At 41.5% G+C, this 15,984-nt stretch overlaps 2 protein-coding genes across 11 annotated transcripts in view; one reads left to right on the top strand and one right to left on the bottom strand.

Moving 5' to 3' along the window:
* shroom2a (shroom family member 2a) overlaps positions 1–8,450 on the bottom strand; it is a 46,031-nt gene extending 37,581 nt beyond the window's left edge. For all 7 annotated transcript variants that reach the window (XM_048251619.1, XM_048251614.1, XM_048251615.1 and 4 more), the window contains exon 1: positions 7,330–8,450. In XM_048251619.1, coding sequence (XP_048107576.1) covers positions 7,330–7,578 — 249 coding nt within the window. In that variant the 5' untranslated portion in view covers positions 7,579–8,450. The remainder of the gene's footprint in view (positions 1–7,329) is intronic.
* Positions 8,451–8,682: 232 nt separating this feature from the next.
* On the top strand, positions 8,683–13,841 carry syap1 (synapse associated protein 1). 4 transcript variants are annotated; one of them, XM_048251625.1, is made up of 11 exons: positions 8,683–8,769; positions 9,468–9,882; positions 10,388–10,506; positions 10,617–10,683; positions 10,853–10,926; positions 11,003–11,142; positions 11,495–11,646; positions 11,782–11,840; positions 11,933–12,080; positions 12,550–12,673; positions 13,221–13,841. In XM_048251625.1, the coding sequence occupies exons 2-11, from the start codon at positions 9,669–9,671 to the stop codon at positions 13,246–13,248; spliced, it is 1,125 nt and encodes a 374-aa protein (XP_048107582.1). In that variant the 5' UTR covers positions 8,683–8,769; positions 9,468–9,668; the 3' UTR covers positions 13,249–13,841. The 4 variants fall into 4 exon arrangements, 3 of the variants coding, with proteins under 3 accessions (XP_048107582.1, XP_048107581.1, XP_048107584.1); XR_007194510.1 differs by lacking the exon at positions 8,683–8,769 and adding an exon at positions 8,865–8,953 and having other exon boundaries at positions 12,550–12,787; XM_048251624.1 differs by lacking the exon at positions 8,683–8,769 and adding an exon at positions 8,865–8,953.
* Positions 13,842–15,984: the final 2,143 nt, after the last annotated feature.

Genomic DNA, 15,984 nt, shown 5'->3' with positions numbered 1-15,984 from the left:
ATTAGGACTGTATGCAAATTTCTATCCTATTGAGCAATGAACTCAAGGACCAGGGCAACACTATTGTGCTTTATACAAACCAAACAGAGAAACCAGACTAACCATGTGTATGTAGCAACATTCATCAGCTAAAGCTATTCAACTCATCATGGCAGTCAGTAGGGCCTTGACTCCATCCTCAGAAGTAGGCAACCACCTACAAACAGCTGTGCCATTTACTACACCTCAAAAATGTCTAACAAGTAAAGCTACCATCAACAGGGCGAATGTGTTAGACAGCTGCCTGGCCATAAATGCAGTAGCCACAACCACTCCTTTAAACCACAGGCTATGTCTCATGGTCTTATTCTGTAAACCCCATTAAGACGTAGGATTCAAGCCCTTTAAGGAGCACTTGTCAAACGAAGAATGGCCTCAGCCTGTAACAGTCTGTTTAAAATGAACATACGTAATAGTAAATAAGCCTCTGCATTCCTCTTCCCTACTAGATTTTTTAAGGCACAAAAACACTGCAGACCTTGAACTATTCACTTACCCCACCCAACATACACAAACAGATTCCTGCTTGGGGGAAGTCTAAACATTTGAAGTGTGGGTGAGTAGAAATAGTGTTGAGTATGACACTGTGTCTGTATGTGTGTGTATGTGTATGTGTATGTGTGTGTGTGTGTGTGTGTGTGTGTGTGTGTGTGTGTGTGTGTGTGTTTATGTTTATATCTTTGTGAGTGTGTACACGTCAAATAAGTGTGTGTAGTGAAGTAATGATGTGACTAAAATCACTTACAAAAGAGAACTGGCCTTCTTATCCACTTAGCACATCATCATGCAAGTAAGAAGGGGTTTGCCAAAGGTTGAACACATACTGCAAAGAGCAGTAAGCTATGGTAAGAAAAAATACTCAAAACGTACTTCCGCCACTAGTCTACTTCTTTCCACTCTGAGCAAGCCTGGAGAAGAAAGTAACATTTCTCCTCATGTCTTACTCCGGCATAAGGACCTTTTTCTTTCTCATAGGGAGACTAAACAAGAGGGAGCACGCTGCTTTGGAAGTTGCCGTTGGTTTTGAAATACCAAAACACAAATGAAAGCATTTATGAGAAAACAAAAAGACATGTAGTCCTGCAAAGCCAGCATACAAGGTGCGTGCAGTGTAAAACAGGATTATTTGGGTTTATTGAAACGGGGGGAGGATTTAAATAAAGTCGATGAAGACCTTTGGCAAAACTCTTGGTATGACAAGAATGCTGAGAATTTTAATTAGTTCCAGGTTCTTACTCTCCCACTTTTTAAACATTTTGCTCTCTTTGTGTGATTAAATGGAGCTATTCAGTGGTCCGGCTATCTCCTGAACATTTATTTTTCTTTCACTGGTGCTCCAGAAACCCCGTAAAAAAACAAGGCAATAACAAACAAAGCCTGTGATTTTGGCACTGCTTGGGGAGAGGGGAGCTTGTGTACTGCTCTGGCCCTGTCTGCTGCACCAGTCCCATAGCGCTGCGGCCACGCATGGTCAGGCACATAGAGGTAATGGGACCCTGAGACAAAGGACATATAAGCTCTGTGCCAGAGACAACACACATGCAAGCCCTCGCACGGACACAAACACAAAAAACAAAGCGGGAATGCAAACACATGATCATGCCTGTGGCCTGAAAGGGCCCACATGCTTGGCCCACATGCTTGCACCAGTCACATCTTGGGTCAAGACCCAGTAAAGATCAAATTAATATAAATAATATAAACAAACAAAATAATGAGAAGTAGCCCTCTGTTCAGATTACGTGATTGAAATTTGAAAGAAAAAGAAACCCTGATGATGGCAAAGAAACCTTAATAATATTTTGACAACTAGATCGACAACTCTTCATATTCACAATGTCCAAGCTGTCTCTTCTTTGGCAGTTATGTCCACTCAACATCAACCTTGTGTGTTGAGCCAGGTGATAGGAAACTGCCATCTCACATTCATCTGCACACATTATGACTCACTAACTTCCGTTTACAGTGTACATGGAAGTTGTTTAAAGGAGCTCATTGTCAGCGTCGTACATTGTTGTATTGTTCGCAATAGTGTGGGATCCCTGTACTGTTTTACGCAGCCACCATTTCTAAATAAACCATCTAAAGTCCCAGAAATGAATCCAATGTACTCTGCCTGCTCATTTGTTGGTTTCACTACAAAGCCAGGGCCCATCCTTCCCTCCACAGCTGAAAGACTGTACTCTCAGCACGGCCTAAAGAAGGCCAGGTTCTCTAATCCTGGCTAAATTTATCCCAGATGCTGCATCATGCCATTCCGACAGGCTTGAGGCTGTCAGGAATAATTCAGTACATTTGGAGAATCCGACGAGACTCCAGCATTCCTTTCCAGCTCCTGGCACTGCCAGCCACCTCCAGAAAGCAGAGAGACAGAAAGCATCCAGAACAATCACAAAAAAAAAAAACACACTTGGAGGAAGGGGGAAGGGAGCAAGGGACCAAGGGAAGGAAGGAAGGAGGAAGGAAGGAGAGGCAACAAGTGAGCAGGTGGGCAAGATAGAAGCTCAGAGACTCAGTCCTATAAAGATAAGATTTAGGCATGTCAGCAATGGCCATGTTTCAAATGCTAACCATGTCTACCAGTGACATGTGGATCCAATTTTAAAAGCCCTACCTTTAAAAACAAGCATAAAATACAAGCTTGTTCAATACTTTATCTACAAAGACTCCTGTAAAGCAATAGCCTATGAACTAGATCCAAGGAGTCAACTGTTACATGACCCTATGACATCTCACTAACAACATGTTGGGTCTACACTCCCTGACTTAACCACATGCATACCAACCTTGGTTTGGGGCAAAGTAAGGGCAAGATCATGGATTCAATTACCTTGTACATTACAACAGTTGCAACAAAAGGAAATCATTAGTGATCAAGTCAGCATTTAAAGCGTGCTGTGATAAAGCATGCACCTGAAGCAACAGAGGCTGACAGACTTCCGTCTTAAATGAAAGGCTCATTTAACATACTCTGCAGTAAGGGCACTGGCATCTGGAATGACATGCAGTGACCTCATGTTTTGCCAGATGACCATATTTGATCTTTACTATTGGCTTTCTATGCAACAAAGCAGGCTGTTTATAGGTAGTCTGTCTCTGTAGTTTAAATGTACTTTCCCCCCCCTATAACATTGCATAAAATCAAAGACTAAAAAAACTGGTCAAAGTCTAAAATACAATTAAACACTGAACACATGGAGGTTACCTTAGACCAAAAAAGTGCGACATTAATCATCTTACCGATCAATGAGGTGTGACGATGTCCCCTGGAGATCTGTAATTGTGCCAAGTTTCCCCCCTCGAGCGCTGCTATCAGACTGCCAGCAAACAACGCAAGTGCCCCCACTCAGGGTGGACTCCCGCCGAGCTGTTCACATTAACTACCCAGAAAACTGGACGGCGTGACCCAAGAGCTCCTTAAAGATCTTACCAATGGCAAGAATTCTGCTCATTCGCGTCACATGTCCGCCTCCATCCCACAACAAGAGCATGAAGGTGTTCAATGATTTAGAGAAAGGGGTGGTTGTTTGCTACTGGAGTACACCACAAGCTCACCAACCAACGCAACCGCTCGCAAATGCCCAAGAGGGGTGGACCTTGGACTAAGTCTGGTCACCTGCAAACACGACAAGCAAATTCCAAATGCAAAGAGGAGAGCTGGTGTGACCCACCAAATCTCCCAAGCAAGGTCATTGGTGGTTTATCATTAACCCACAGAATACACACAACGGAGTTTCGTTTGGCCTGGCTTCCAATCCCAAAAAGACATGCCAAGCAGCTGAGAGAAGGATGACTCACACACACACAGGGATTTTCCAAGATGGCGGCGCGTACACATGCAGCGACCTCTCTCTGTCCCAACCGTACGGTGTTTTGTTCGTTTAAAAAGTGTTTGTCCGAAAGTTTTACGTGTTCGTCTCCAGACTCACCAACAGCTTCATACACCAAGCTGTAAGGATGCTGAACTCTCTCCCTCCTCTCCCCCCTCCACCCTCAGCTACATAACATCCTGGACATTGGACCCAAAATGGCCTGCACTGCACCACTTGCACACTTGCACACTTGTACACTTTACAACTTGGTGTTGTTGTCCTGAAAACACAACACTTCTGCTGCTCTTACATAACTTGCACCACTATGCCACTTTCTTTCTTACTTAGGTCAAACAGAACTACCCAAGCCTTTTATTGGCCTGACTTTGCACTAGTATTTTATTGACTGTCTATGCACAATTTCAACCAAATTTTGCTGCTCTTATTTTTTCATTATTATATGTGCCCTCTTATTTACTTATTTACTTACTTTTTTGTTTACTTGAATGTTATGTTTGTCTGTGGACCTAAATTGGCAAAATATGTCTTGTCTTCACCGTGGGATAGTGAGAAACGTAATTTCGATCTCTTTGTATGTCTGGAACATGTGAAGAAATTGACAATAAAGCTGACTTTGACTTTGACTTTGACTTTGAACAATGAGTCGACCAAGGCCAAGTTTAATCCCCACTTCTCCATGTCGCCTTGATCATCATTAACCCCATCAGAGAACATTCCCAAACGCTCAGCAGGGGGTTTTAAGGAGAATTTCACCACAGTTTCAGTCACTTTTTATGTTGTGTCAAAAAAAAAAAACATATCGATGAAAGAAACACTAGTTTAGCTCTTCAAAGTTAAAGGCCATTTCCATGGCCATTCTATTACATTACATTTGGCTGACGCTTTTTAACCAAAGCGACTCACAACACGGTAAACAATTTAAAGGTAGAGTACGATATGAACATGTTAGTGCATCAGTGAGTGTTATTATTGTGTGTTATTTTCATACAGTCAAGTGTCAGTTCTAGTCAGGTGATAAGTGCTATATTAGCTATTGGTTAATGATCATTGTGCTTGGCAATATGGAGTAAGTGTGGGAGGAGAAGAAGGGAAGAAAATAACTGGAAGGGTGAGAAGATTTGTATTGGAAATAATAATAAATTATGTTTTAAATCTACTGGATCTTGGATCATTATTATCAAAATTGGTTTGGCAGGAGAAGGCAGAGAAGAGATGACCAGCTTTACAGACAACATTGGCTAACAGAACATATATTTGAGACATACATTTTATTTTATTTACCATTTATTTTATCTATGTTATTTGTGAGGAAATCTAAAATACACATCATAGAGTTACAAATAGCCTTCATTAAAGTTTGAGCACACAGATGAACGGTAAGGTTAGTATTCCTAAACAGTACCTGCTCCATCAGTACCACACCGTATGCAGCTTTCACACAATCTTGTTCGGGGAGACATATTTTCATCTGTCATGAAATATTTTTGCTCTACAGAGTTAAGGAGACGCACCTCAAGAAGGAAAGAAGCATATTAGTTTGAGGTGATATTGAAATGCTGTTGATTGTTTCATTCATGGCATGGTTACATAAATGGGATAGCTCATTTTTAAATAGGTGTGTTCCCACTATGTAACAGCCTATATTACCCATTAAGGCTAGTCTGAACATGCACATCTGGCACATAATATGGAATGCTATCCATTTGGCAGGAACATGGAAGCGACCACGGGAGTTCAGTGTGGGATCCGTGTCTCAGTGCTCCCTCAGGGTAGTGAAGACACACCGGAGGCCCGTGTGTGTGTGTGTGTGTGTGTGTGTGTGTGTGTGTGTGTGTGTGTGTGTGTGTGTGTGTGTGTGTGTGTGTGACAGGGTCGGGCTAGGCTGTGTTGGGTCGCGTTTGATCCTGCAACAGGTTTACAGTGCGCTAGACTAATGAGTTGAGAGGAGTGGCATTGCCACCAATCAGCAGCTGAGATGGAGCAGGTTTATGGAGGCGGGGGCCAAATAAATTACATCATGGAGATAAACAGGAGACTTCAGGGTGTTTAATGAGGAGTGGGGAGAGAGGGGAGAGGAGAGAGAGAGAGAGAGAGAGAGAGAGAGAGAGAGAGAGAGAGAGAGAAGAGTTGGGAAGCCCTGTTTCACTTTCACACCCCGCTGCTTGGGAAGTGCAAAATGTCTACAATGTCCTGTTATTAACAAGATTCTCCATAGTGTTTGTGGTTCAAGTTCAGCCTCTTTCTTCAGCGTGTACACAAACATTTGCCTAGCTGAGAATTAGAAGACATGGTCATGGTCAGCTGTGCCCATAGCAACCAGGCTACTGGAGAATGAGTATCTAGATGAAGATGAGAAGATCACACAGTAGACTAAATCTACATAGTAAGTTATGGTCAGGTGGGATGAAGATTCATTTTCTTGTTTCTTTCTTTAAACAAACGTGGAAAATGTGTCCACGTGGTTAGGCTATGTTCTGCTGCTTCAGACAGCAACTTCAAGCAGCTGTTAAATGTTTCTTTGTTGCAAACTGTCAGTGTGACTTTCAGCTATTGCCATGTCAGTTGGCAAGGATGGCAATGTGTTTACCCCCCGTGGTTTTACTGACAAGTCTTTAGATCTGCAAGCCAATATTGATGTTTTTACGATGGCAGAGTTGAGCGAGTCCAGATGCTTCTAGTTAACAGAATGTGGATGCAGAGAAGAATATTTGAAGTTTTACAATTCAAGCCTTTGCAAAAAAAAAATGATTTTCATGCAATATGACAGGCTGAAACATTTTATGTAAAGGTATAATATAGTATTTTTATTACTTACTATCATATTGAATGGATTTTAAGTGTGGCAATGGCTCAAATGAGACAGGATCTTTTTGCAGGGATGCCAATTAAAACATAGGCTAACTGATAACCGTACACTGTAGGTGTGTGTCATGTGTGAAATGACTGACCTTTATTTAGGGCTGTGACGCAGTCACGTTTGTTTACATTAGGCTATGCTCTTCAGTTCTTATCAATGTTCCTGTTTCTCCAAACAGACACAAAAAATAGGCCCCTGAGTCAGTTAAGATCCATGTCACACTACAGCCTGGCAAAAGTGGTGACATTTCCACTGTTGTAAAAAAAAACTTTTTAGTGTTTTTTTAGTGGTTTTTAGTGGTTACTGAAGCTTCCCCGTTTCTCAGATGTAACATCAAATCCAACAAGTCATGCAGGATTGTACGTTTGTAAACACTGAAACCAGGCAACTATCTGGCGTGATTTATTTCCCATCAGACCCAAGTCAAAGGAAGATGACTTAAGACATATCTGTGGACTGTCTTTAAAGCAAATTAAAAGCAACAGTCTACATTCCTTACCACCACCCCGTCCCCCTTTTGCGCACACACACAAATACAAAGCAGACATATTCAATCTAATCAGAGTTTGATAGTGTTTTGGTGTTTATTCACTGGCCTACCTTAGTTATGAGAAGAGGTTCGTGATGTTCCTGGCCTCCCCTGAGGGTAAAACCCCATGGTGCCCCTCCAGTGAGGAGCACATCCACCAGCCTCCATCCTTCTCCATCGACATTTCTCTGGTCCAAACTGTATCTCTCAGGTTCCCGCAAGTGGTTTGGATCCCTGCCTACAAACTGCTTCTCTATCCTGTGTTCTATGGTTTCCATTGTTTTTTTATGGCAGCTCAGACTCTCAAAATGGCTAAACATCCACACTGATACACAAAATGACAGGAAAACCTATTTCCCAGCTAACTGCAACTGGACGTATTTCCTCTCGTAGTACACACGCTGTAGCATTTACTTTTGGTTACTGCTGTGTTAACACCTGTTCACAATCCAGACCCTTAATGCTCTTAAAATAGAGAATTAAATGCAACATGTTGTCGGCTTGAGGGGGTAAAGTACCCCATCTCTTTTCTGTTGTGACTTACTGCTAACCAAGTGCCGAGTCAAGCTGCTTTCTCCAGCCTTACTCCCCCTTAAATCCATTACGAGCCATGTTTAACTCAATAGGTTATCACACTCTCAGCAGCTCATCAATCCCTTAGGCAAGTTGAAACCAATTGAGCTGACTCACACACCAAATAATCTCAACTGAAAATTACGAGTTCCAGACCAAATATTGTGTCTGCTAAATTACTTAATAGTAATTGAAATAAAGTTACTTCAACCTTTAAACTGGTATGGAAGCTGTACTTCTAGCTAAATGCATCAGTCAGCTAGTATAGTTGGCTAGCAAGTTGCTAACAGTTGCTAGTTAGCAAAGTTCTTGACGCTTGATGATAAGGACTGACACTTAACGTCACACACTTCCCATTATTCCAAATTAATACAAACTACGTACAGCATACACTCAACTTCCAGTAAAATGAATGTAATAACCTAGCCGGCAACGTTACCCAAAGGCAATTAATGGCTTGTAACGTTACCACAGCACCAATCGCGTTTCCCCGGTCATCTTAATAATAGAAACCAACTCCTTTATCCAAAAACGAGAAAGAAGACACGGGATTTAGAATGATTCAGTCACCCAAAGTTATTCTGGAAGTCGCTCTATCAGCGCAAGCGTTGGTTCAAAGAGTCCATTCCTCGTGTCTCACGTATCGATAAATCCTTTTTTTCCGCTGAATAGACTTGGCAACACAGGAGCAAGCAAGCGGGGGGAGCCGAGCAACTTGTTACTAGAGGCTCATCTGTACTAGATTACACGTCCCGTTCAGCCAACAACCTGCATTGGCCAGTAGAGGCGCGGATGGGGAGAGTACCTGAGAACGTAACATAATTCCATTTGGAAAGGACATCAATTGTGTTAAAAGCATTGGCGCCACCTATCGGTTCAGAAATACAACATATTGCATGAGGGCAATTTTCAGATGGGGTGATAAACTTGAAAACTGAGTAAGTCCGAAACACCTGTTACCGCCTGTTTATCACCTGCTAACCTTAGCAACCTGAAAGCTTTTTCTACGTAATTAAAACAACTGAAGTCATCTGTGCACGTCTCTGGAAATCTTGGTCAAGTTGGTTTTCTGTCACGACCACAGTTCAGTGACCAAGGCAGAGAGAGAGAGACCATGGAGACGTAATTAACGTTACATTTTTACTTGTATTGTTGTAAATTGCTTGCTGTTTATTGACGTTGTTGTAAGTTTATTTAGATAAATGCGTCTGCGTGAGCGCTGAGTCCGTTTGTTTTATGTGGTCTTGTTCTGTAAGCCTATACTGTCTTTGTAAAGACAGGCTTGCTTTACTGTCACTGTCTATTTATCTGTCTGTTTATTTGTGTATGTCTTGGTGTGGTGTCACAGGTTAGCTGGTGATTACGCCGCTCTGTCTGGCACCTGTCTTGTGTCTTTTGTTATTTTGTAAATTGTTTGTTTATGTCTTGATGTCACGGGTACGCTGGCGACTACGCCGCTCCGTCCAGCATCGTTTGTCTTTATGTGTCAATGTCTTGTGTGTGGAGCGCTTTGGATTGTAAAGTACATGTTAAATGCGCTTTATAAATAAAACATCACTTGACTTTATTTATTTATTTATTTATTTATTTATTTATTTATTTATTTATTTATCTATTTATTTATTTATTTATGCAGCAGGGACGCCGTTTTCATGGCAACCGAGGGACGGCGAGCAAAGGCGTCCAAATAACGAAATGGACTGAAAACGCGGAAGTGAATGGTGATGACGTTCGATGTTTAGCTGCCACAAAAAGCTGATCATGGCGTAATGTTGGTGTATGTCTGGTGAAAACAGTAGCGTTTTTCCTAACCAAAGCAAGCTCCTTTCAGCTCAAAATGTTCAAAGGTTGGGGTACGTGGCTAGGCCTCGATGGTGCCACAACACCGTCAGAAGGGGTTGATCAACCCACTGATGTTGTCGAAAAAGAGAGAGAAACTTCACCTGATGTGCTGGACAGCGAGGTAAACAAGGAAAATTCAAATGTAACGTTAGACGAGGAAGGTGAAAACGGTGACCAACAACTCTTGCAACAAACAAAGGGGTTTAGTGGTAAGTAAAAAATTGTTTTATATTTGTTTTATAAAGTTGACTATGCACAAATGTATTTCTTCAACTGTCTGAAAATGGAAGTTGGCTAGCTAGCTAGCGACCTGGGGATAGCTAACGCCACATATCTGTTTCAGCAAGTTAGCTGCCAGCGAACAAACGATAACGTTAAACTCTTATGAAAGGTAGCGTTACCTGGCTAGGCCCTGCGATGGTAGCCTATTTTGTCTGCTTTGACATTGTTCATGTTTGCTTTAGATTGTAGAAGGGACATTTGTCATCGACGTTGTACAGTCACTTGCTAGCTTTTACGGACAGACTGACTTTTAAATATTATGTTGTTTTTGTATTTGTGTGTCGGTTTGGACAAAGGCGTCTGCCAAATCCCATAACCATAAGCGACTTTGACCTAAACAGGATAGCTCCCGAAGTAATAACTAGACTAGCTATCGAATTCATGTTAGTATTGTTTACTTCAGTCTGATGAATTTTTTTTCTTGCTGTTCAGGTTACATTCTCAACTTTGCCAGCAGTGCAACCAAGAAAATAACTGAGTCTGTAGCGGAGACAGCTCAGACGATCAAGAAAAGTGTAGAAGAGGGGAAAATTGATGGCATTATTGATAAGGTAACCTAATGTTTCCTTTATTGTTGTCTTTGGAGATGTTGCTCGAATTATTATATTAACAGTAAATATACATTTCCTGTATTCACGTCGGTGGCTTTTGATTGTTACAGACCATACTGGGAGACTTTCAAAAAGAGCAACAGAAGTTTGTCCAAGAGAAGAATGCAAAAAGGAGTGGTGAGACATTCAGAGAATTCCTCAACAAAGAACCTGTTGTTAACCATATGTATACATCTTGGTCCTGAGCTTTTGATTGCATAGCACTTTGGTCAACTGGTGTTGTTTAAAGGGGTTTATAAATAAACCAGACTTGTACTGTATGTGTGTGTGTATCTCTCAATGTTAGATGTTGCTGTTCCACCGTGGGTTGGTTACAATGAGGAGGAAACCATTCAGCAGCAAATATTGGCCTTATCAGCTGTAAGTATTTGGTCAAGCTTGATGATGATTGATATATTTATATATGTTGTGTGAACTCTGTGTCAAATCATTGCAGGACAAGAGGAATTTCTTGAGGGATCCCCCTGCTGGGGTTCAGTTTCATTTTGAGTTTGATCAGATGTTCCCTGTTGCCTTGGTAATGCTGCAAGAAGATGAACTGTTGAATCGGATGCGCTTTGATCTTGTCCCCAAACAGTGAGTTCTCATTTAGAGTAGAATATTTTTGTGATGATGTAAAAAAGCTGTTTGGTGCCATAAAAGACAGCAAACTTTAACATTTAGTTATTTACATTTCAGATATCGGTTGTTGTGACAGTAGATTATCACGTGTCCTACCTGATAATGGAACCAGTGATGACCTTGCTTTATCTGTTGACCAGTTGAAAATAATGTCCTATACAATGAATAATGCATTTATCAAGATATGGAGCAGTGTTTGCTTTGTCTGGGACACTATGCTTTTGCCTGCTACTTCTACTCTTTGTGGAGCAGAGCTGCTGTTGCTGTGCTGTTGTGTTGATTGGAGATTCTCTTGTAATCTTTAAAGTGTGAAGGAGGAGGTCTTCTGGAGAAATTACTTCTACCGTGTGTCGCTGATAAAGCAGTCTGCTCAACTCACTGCGTTGGCAGCCCAACAGCAGGCTGCAGAGAAGCGCCAAGAAGAGAAGACTGAAGACACCGCAGATGGAGACATGCCAGGTATTGGGATTTTATTAAAACTGTTCTCAGAAAAACTGGGACATTCCTAACTTGTTTTGCAGTTACACAGAATGTTAATGCCATAGTTTTAAATAGCTTTTTAAGTGATGACGCCTGCTCCACTTGTCTTTGCAGAAACCATCAGACCGAAAACCCCTCCCACTACCATCAACGCCAAGCCAAAGTCAAATGAGGTAGGATGCCACAGGCTGCGGCTGGTTTGAGTGCAGAGCAGCGGAATGGCTTCATGTTGCGTCTGTTATAATGCTCTCTCATTTCACCACAGGATGAAGAAGAGATCATTTCTACCAGCCCAGGAGTGTCTGAGTTTGTGAGTGATGCCTTTGATGCATGCAACATTGACCAGGAGGACCTGAGGAAAGAGATGGAGCAACTTGTGCTGGACAAGAAGGATGAGGCGGCTCCTCAGGATGGTAAGCTCATCATGTTGCATGTTTTCTGGATCTTCCTGAGGCACATAGGTGGTGGTTAAGTGTTGAAGGCGTACAAGGTAAAGGAAAACACATGAACCTTGTTATTTGCTAATGATGGTTGAGTTGAAGCTTCTTCAGTAATTACACCTACTTTTTGTAGAATGTCAAGGCCTATTGGTAGCTAGATCAACATTGTATTCTACATAAGCTTATCTAAGCTTGTTGATCCTTGAAGGCAACCATTTCCTTCCCACCCTGAGTCAATTAGTTTGTTTAGCAATAAAACATATTGATGGTATTCTAGCTGATGCATTGCATATGGAGAACTCGGATGTAGGCTAGGTCTCAACTCCTGTTAAAGGGTGGAGAGTTGATCTCTATCTTACATGGGTTATGATGCTCAAAATATATGATCGACATAATCCTAGAGAGTCTATTCTAAAGTCCATTTTGCCTTTTCCGGTTTCAGAGGAGACTGCTGATTGGGAACGCGAGCTCCAACAGGAGCTCCAAGAATACGAGGTGGTAGCTGACGCCGAGAACAGAGATGACAACTGGGACAAGGAGATCGAGGAGATGCTGCAGGCGGATGAGTAAGCTAGAGGCAATATTCTCTCATTGCCCTGCTGTGGGAGAAAGTCATGACGGACCAGATGAATCAGCCATTTCCAACTCTGAAGAAACTTCCGGAAGACCATTTCACTGAGGTCGCTGGCTTTCGAAAAAAGCCATTCTTAGCCCTGTTGAGAATATGAAAGGAGAATGATACATTCATGTTTTGGAAAAGCTTAACATATGAAGGAGGTCTGTAAGGTTATTTTGTTCCAGAGCTGAACAGTCCTGAAAAGAAAAAAACCCTCTGTCAGTGTGTGAAGGTTCATGGAGATAGATGTCCGATGTGCAGTGCCAAACTGCTATTGTAAACTGACAATATTAGGAATCTGTTAGCAGATTTGAAAGTTACCTTTTACTGTACATTCATCTCTCTTAGAAGAGAAAATTATGTAGTTTTATTTTCCAGCCCCCGTCTCGTCTCGTTGTGCAATCTGCAGGGATGTTTATTCTTGAGACGTTTATTTAGTGATTGTAATGTTGAAGACACAAATTTGTTGTAAACCTTCTGTGCTTTTGTGTTTTCAGATTCACACATCTCAGCAGCACCACTTAAGATCAGACTTGTTGAAGTCAACCAACATTGATTAGCATATGCAGTGGTGTGGTCTGTTTGTCTTCAGGTGGTACTTCTGGACATGAATTTACTTTGGCTAAGCACACTAAAATGAGTTGGAGGATGTATTATTATTACAGCCAATGGGTCTTTCCATCAATCGTGGGACCTTTTAGTGTCTTTCTCTTTGTAATGCGGATACTGTATCATTTGGTAATGGCATACTCATGTTTAAATTTAAAGAGTTGCATCTTCAGTCGGATTGAGTGGGATGTTTTTATTACTTTGTGCTCTTATTAAATCATCGGTCTTTTAAAGGTTTATGTATATTATTTCTCTAGTCGAGTATCTAAATGGACATTCTTGACATATTGCAAAATGTTAAAATGTAATGAAATGGATTAGAAAGAAACTTAATAGAATTCCCTTCTATAAGAAGACTTATAAGATAAGATCACACCCTTATTAGTAGAGACTATGTTACCTATGGAACACATTTTCATATATTGTTTGACCAAGCTGATGCTTGTTTTACTTTACAATGCTGTTAGCTATGCTACTGTTAAACAAAATAAAGACATTGCCTTTCAGCATTTTATGAGTGAAGATGTTTGTGAATATCCTGTGGAGTCAGACATGATTTGTATATTGGTTAACCTGAAGGGGTTGAGAAGGTTGTGTGCTCTTCTCTTATCCATCTCGTGGTGCCTGAGAAACCAGTCCAACTAGCTCATGCCTTGGGCACTATTGCAAACGATGTGAAGAAAACAGAGCACCCTGATGCAATGCGGTGCACATCTAGTCATTAATGATGTTCAATTTTGCAGTGTGGTTTCCTTTCCCTTATCGAATCAGTAAAGAATGATAACAAAATATACCAGTACTTCCATATATTAAACTAAATATTGAAAACATACTGTATTAGACATAAGAAAGAAATATAATGTAACAGTATAAAGGAACATTTAAACACAATATGACCTAACACACAACATAATCATTTTTGCCTCCATTTGAAATCTTTATGAGAATTTGCGGACTGTTGATGTCATTTTAAAGTGGCTCCAGATCCTTTCCTAAAGCCCTCCTGTAGGCAACTGAAAATACTAATACTTGTGTAGTACTTCCTCAGTGAACCTTGCTTGTCAGGTGTGTTGATTTCCAATGAGATCTGGTGAAGAGAGAAAACTCCTCTCCCAGTGCTTAGAGAGGTAATATTTGAGCAGCCGCGGTAAAGGAAATCAATCGCAGCAGAGCTTCCCATTACCCTCATACAGTTGGGAGCCAGCACTAGAGACTGATGGGCCATGGAGGACCCCTACAGTGCTCGCTGATAACTGGACAAAGATGGATATATCGGACCAGCATTTTTTCCCCAGTACTGCACCCACTGGGCATTGGTGTACAAATAAAGAGCTCAGGACTATAAATGGCCCATACTCATGGGCGTAGATTTAGGGTGGGACGCTAAGGACTAGTCCTAATCAAAATTTTAAGATGACAAAATTGTCCCCACCAATATTTTAGCGAACTTATTTGTACTGCTGATCATTCCGACAGCCAGCACGACAATACAAGAAACGTCAGGGTTATCTGACACGCAGGCTAGCACTACACGCATGGAGAATGCCAATGCACAGGTTACTTTGCAGTGGCAGTCAAGCGAGCAGGTGTGTCAACGACAACGGTCAAGTCAAATCAGTTTTATTTGTATAGCGCATTTGACGTGCACAGAGTGCAACCCAAAGCGCTCCACATATAGGCTAAGACATTGTCATTGACACATAGACTAACAAAGACAAGAGCGGACGGAGCGGCGTAGTCGCCAGCATACCCGTGACACCAAGACATAGAACTACATTTAAGAAATAACAAACGCAAAAGATGCCGGACGGAGCGGCGTAGTCGCCAGCGTACCCGTAACTCCAAGACATACAAGACAGACAACAAACAAATTAATAAATAAAATTAGTCCGGTAAGTTACCAGGGCTGTCTGCCAATACATACCCCATAAAAGGCCAAAGTAAAACATTTTGATATTGAATTTGACTGACAGAGCTTTCAATTCGGCAGCCGTGGCCTACTGGTTAGCGCTTCGGACTTGTGACCGGAGGGTTGCCGGTTCCAACCCCGATCAGTAGGCACGGCTGAAGTGGCACCGTTGAGCAAGGCACCTAACCCCTCACTGCTCCCTGAGCGCCGCTGTTGTTGCAGGCAGCTCACTGCGCCGTGATTAGTGGGTACCTCACTGTGTGCTGAGTGTGTTTCACTAATTCACAGATTGGGATAAATGCAGAGACCAAATTTCCCTTACGGGATCAAAAGAGTATTTATACTTATACTTCAGACCAGAGCTGATGCTTCAGCAAAGGCCGTCACTGAAAAGCTGTGAATGTCGTTGAACACAGCTGTTCTCACATTAGCTGATTGCGATAAACATTAACCATTGTTGCCTGATTACCAATTATTCATCAAGTAGTATCTACTTTTTTTAGTGTTTTTCACATAGTATTTTGCAGTATTTTTAAAATACAAAAATACACACCAATAAAGTATTTTGATACAAAATACAGAGCCATTTCCTTCAACCCAATAAAATAAAAATTACAAAATACTATTTTGTATTTGAAATACATATTACATGTTTCAGAAATCTTGACATGTCTAAGTTTTGGGTTGCAATATACAGGTAGTGGGCTCTCTGTTAATTTTAATGAGTAGGCCTAAGCCTAAAG

The sequence above is a fragment of the Alosa alosa genome, chromosome 9 (genome assembly GCF_017589495.1).
Source record: "Alosa alosa isolate M-15738 ecotype Scorff River chromosome 9, AALO_Geno_1.1, whole genome shotgun sequence".
NCBI lineage: Eukaryota > Metazoa > Chordata > Actinopteri > Clupeiformes > Clupeidae > Alosa > Alosa alosa.
Note: the sequence above shows the minus strand (reverse complement) of the source record. Positions and strands in the feature narration are given on the sequence as shown.